Raw genomic sequence first — 3288 nt, forward strand, 5'->3', positions numbered from 1 at the left:
AACTCCTCTTTCAATGGTGGCTACGCATTAAAAGTTCTAATTTTCTTTCTCCTTGTCTTCATGCTTTCCAAACCTGCATACTTAACAAAACAAGATAAGGAGAGGTTATAACTAATTATTTAAATAGAAAAACAAAAACTAACTAAAATAATAATTATATCTAAAAGGATATAGCTTGGGTTGCCTCCCAAGAAGCATTTTTTTATTGTCATTAGCTTGACTATGATACCCCTTTTTTTGCTTCTTCATCACCGCAATAATGCTTGAGGCTTTGTTTCTTTACCTTGAATGCTCTGGTAATCGTACTAAAAATCTCAATGAAGCCATAAGACAAAACTATTGCCACTTTAAAGGTTTTCCACCAATATGGTTGAAGTTGCCATGGTAAAAGATGGTGGAGTGAACTAGAGAGTACTATTTACTGTCGAACCTCAAAATCAAGATCATTAGAAGGTGGTGGATTATGCTCATCATAACACTGCTTAGTTTTGAGAAGTGGTGGCAGTGGCTTTAACTCAAGAATTGGTGCTTGCTTACTTTTAAGAGTAGAATTACCTTTACCTTCATCAGCTAAGTCCACTTTATAGCAATGATCTATAGGTGAAAAATACTTAGTTGCATTGAAAATAGTAAGTTCGACTACCTCTTCTTTAACTATAAATGTTATTTTTCCTTCCTTTACATCAATGATTGCATTTGCGGCAGCCAAGAATGGACGTCTTAAGAATAAAGGAGTTTCAACATCTTCTTCAATCTCTAGCACAATGAAGTCCACCGGAATGTACAGATGCCCAACGTTAACCAACACATCCTCTATAACCCCAACCGGGTAGCTAATGGTTCTATCCATTAACTGCAAAGAAACTGTAGTAGGTTGTATCTCATTAAGTCCAAGTTTCCTAGTAATTGATAAAGGCATAATTGAAACACCAGCACCCAAATCACACAAAGCTTTAGAAAATTTACAATTGCCAATAGTACAAGGGATTGAAAAACTCCTCGGATCCTTAAGCTTTGATGGAAGCTTATTTTGGATTATAGCACTACATTCCTTAGTAAGTGCAACCGTTTCAAAGTCTTCCAGTTTCCTCTTCTTGGTCAAAATGTCCCTAAAAAACTTTACATAGCTTGGCATTTGTTCCAAAGCTCTAGTAAAAGGAATATTGATGTGAAGCTTATTGAATACGTCAAGAAACTTTTAGAACTACTTGTCGAGTTTCTACTTCTGAAGGCTTTAAGCAAAAGTTGGTGGTGATGGGCTTGTTTTTGTATTTATTTCTTGAAACTACTTATCAACATTCACAATCTTTATTTCATTCCCAACTAACTCTCTCTGCTATTCAATTTACTTGGAATTGCTATCAACCTCTTTTTCGTTCCTTCGGGTAATGGCCATAACTTGTTCTTTACTTTCGCTCCTCGAATTTGCCTTTGTATCACTAGTTAATGTTCCTGAAGCTTTATTGTTTAATGAGTTGACAAGTTGACCAACTTGGGTCTCAAGTTTTCGTATTGATGTCGCTTGGCTTTGAATGATAGTTGCTTGATTTTGAAGGATGGCATCCTTATTTGTCATGAACTACATCAGCAAATCCTTTATAAATGGTTTCTTTTCTTAGATAGGTGCTCTTGCCTACTATTGGAACCCAAGAAACATGTTTGGCCTTTGAGTTGAAAATGACCCTTGATTGTTACTGCAAGAGAAGTTAGGATGGTTCCTCCACCTTAGGTTGTATGTGTTGGAAGAAGGATTGTTTTGATGTCTATTCCGCATAAACTGCACTATTTCTGTACTGCTTGGACACTGATTGCTTGCGTGCTCATATCCACAATACTCACAAACTACAAAATGACTTTGAATGGAGTTAACACCAAAAGACTCAAGTTTCTTAGTTGGAACTACTACCTGTGCTGATAATGTCATGAAGCCATCCACGTCATGAACTTTAGCTACTCTCTTATGCATTGATTACTTTGTTGGCCACTAGTAGTTGTTTGAAGCTATCTCCTCCAACAGATCGTATACCTCATCAATTGACTTAGCCATTAAAGCTTTTCCAATGACAGCATCATTGTAAAATGTTTGCACTTGTAACCACTTTGAAAGACCATGGTAAGGGCAAAAAACATGTCGATTTTGCATACACAAGTATATGTATCAAACAAGTAATGCAGACAGTAAGTCCAAAATCATATCCCATAGAGATTTATTCCTAAATCTTCAGTAAGTACTAAAATTACGACAAACTAATCTTATTCAAGTAACTCAATGTTTTATAAAATTAATTAAAAATAAATTAATTAACAGAATCGAAGAATTCACTTAAAAAAGGCAATATATTAAAACCTAAGGTTATGGGTTCATTCAACACTTCATCTAATACTAGCATCTTTTATTATTTATATTTATGGGTGGTTTTACTAACCTAGAACCCAAAACTATGTACAAGTCTTCGTCGAAATGCTTGCATAAATACCTAATGTAATTAGGTCACTATATGTCTATAGTAATCAATTAAACAAGGTTCATTCAACTAGTGTTCTAATTTGGCTATGTATGGCTATTGGCATATGTCTACCCTAATCATGAATCAAATCACCTAAGTGACATAAACATATACTATTCAAATCTTAATCCAATCTAAAATCTCTCTGTCGAGTCTCAATTAGATTCACAAATCAGTTAATTGTTGACTAGACAATCAAAAGCATTAAAAGCAAATTTGGATAAGCAAAACTATATACATTCATAGTAAATAAAAGAGAAACAAATATTTAGATTAAATATTGAAATCTACCACAATCCTAGAAAGTAAATTAGTTAATAATATCTAAACAAAACATTATCCAAAAAAAATTAGCTATTAATCCAACACAAAAGTAGAAAAAAAAACTACTGATTGAAGCTTTTGATCTTGATTCTCTCAATTTCTTTTGCTTTCTTGCTTTGTTTTTGGCTTTTTTCTCCAGAATAGTTGCTTGCCATCCTCCTTTAAGTTTTTGTCCAAAAAAACCTATTTATAGCTACTTGAAAAGCCTTAATTTTTAAAAATTGTAAGTGCAAAAAAATTATGATTTTCTTTGAGTGTCGCGGTTCTCATTTTTCAAAGCTGCGACTCTCACTTCTTTGTGTTGATGCCCGTGTTATACTCTTTTTCAACACTGTAGCTCTCAACATTTAGAGTCGCGGCTTTCAAGTTTTCGTCTGGACTTCTCCTCCCCTAATACAATATTTCTACTTCGACAAAGATTTCGACCATCTTCTTATTAGACTTAGGCGAAGTGGTA

General features: G+C 34.1%; 1 protein-coding gene across 1 annotated transcript; it reads right to left on the reverse strand.

Annotated features, from left to right (window-relative positions):
* Positions 1-418: 418 nt before the first annotated feature.
* On the reverse strand, positions 419-1135 carry LOC148762428 (uncharacterized). The gene has a single exon (XM_088806602.1). It carries the CDS (start codon positions 1133-1135, stop codon positions 419-421), a length of 717 nt encoding a protein of 238 aa, XP_088662728.1.
* Positions 1136-3288: the final 2153 nt, after the last annotated feature.

The sequence above is a fragment of the Theobroma cacao genome, chromosome 5 (assembly GCF_053813885.1).
Source record: "Theobroma cacao isolate CCN51 chromosome 5, ASM5381388v1, whole genome shotgun sequence".
Classification (NCBI taxonomy): domain Eukaryota; kingdom Viridiplantae; phylum Streptophyta; class Magnoliopsida; order Malvales; family Malvaceae; genus Theobroma; species Theobroma cacao.

Bases quoted from the DNA above. Each gene is read 5' to 3' on its own strand.
- LOC148762428 (XM_088806602.1), bottom strand. From the start codon at position 1,135: ATGCCAAGCTATGTAAAGTTTTTTAGGGACATTTTGACCAAGAAGAGG.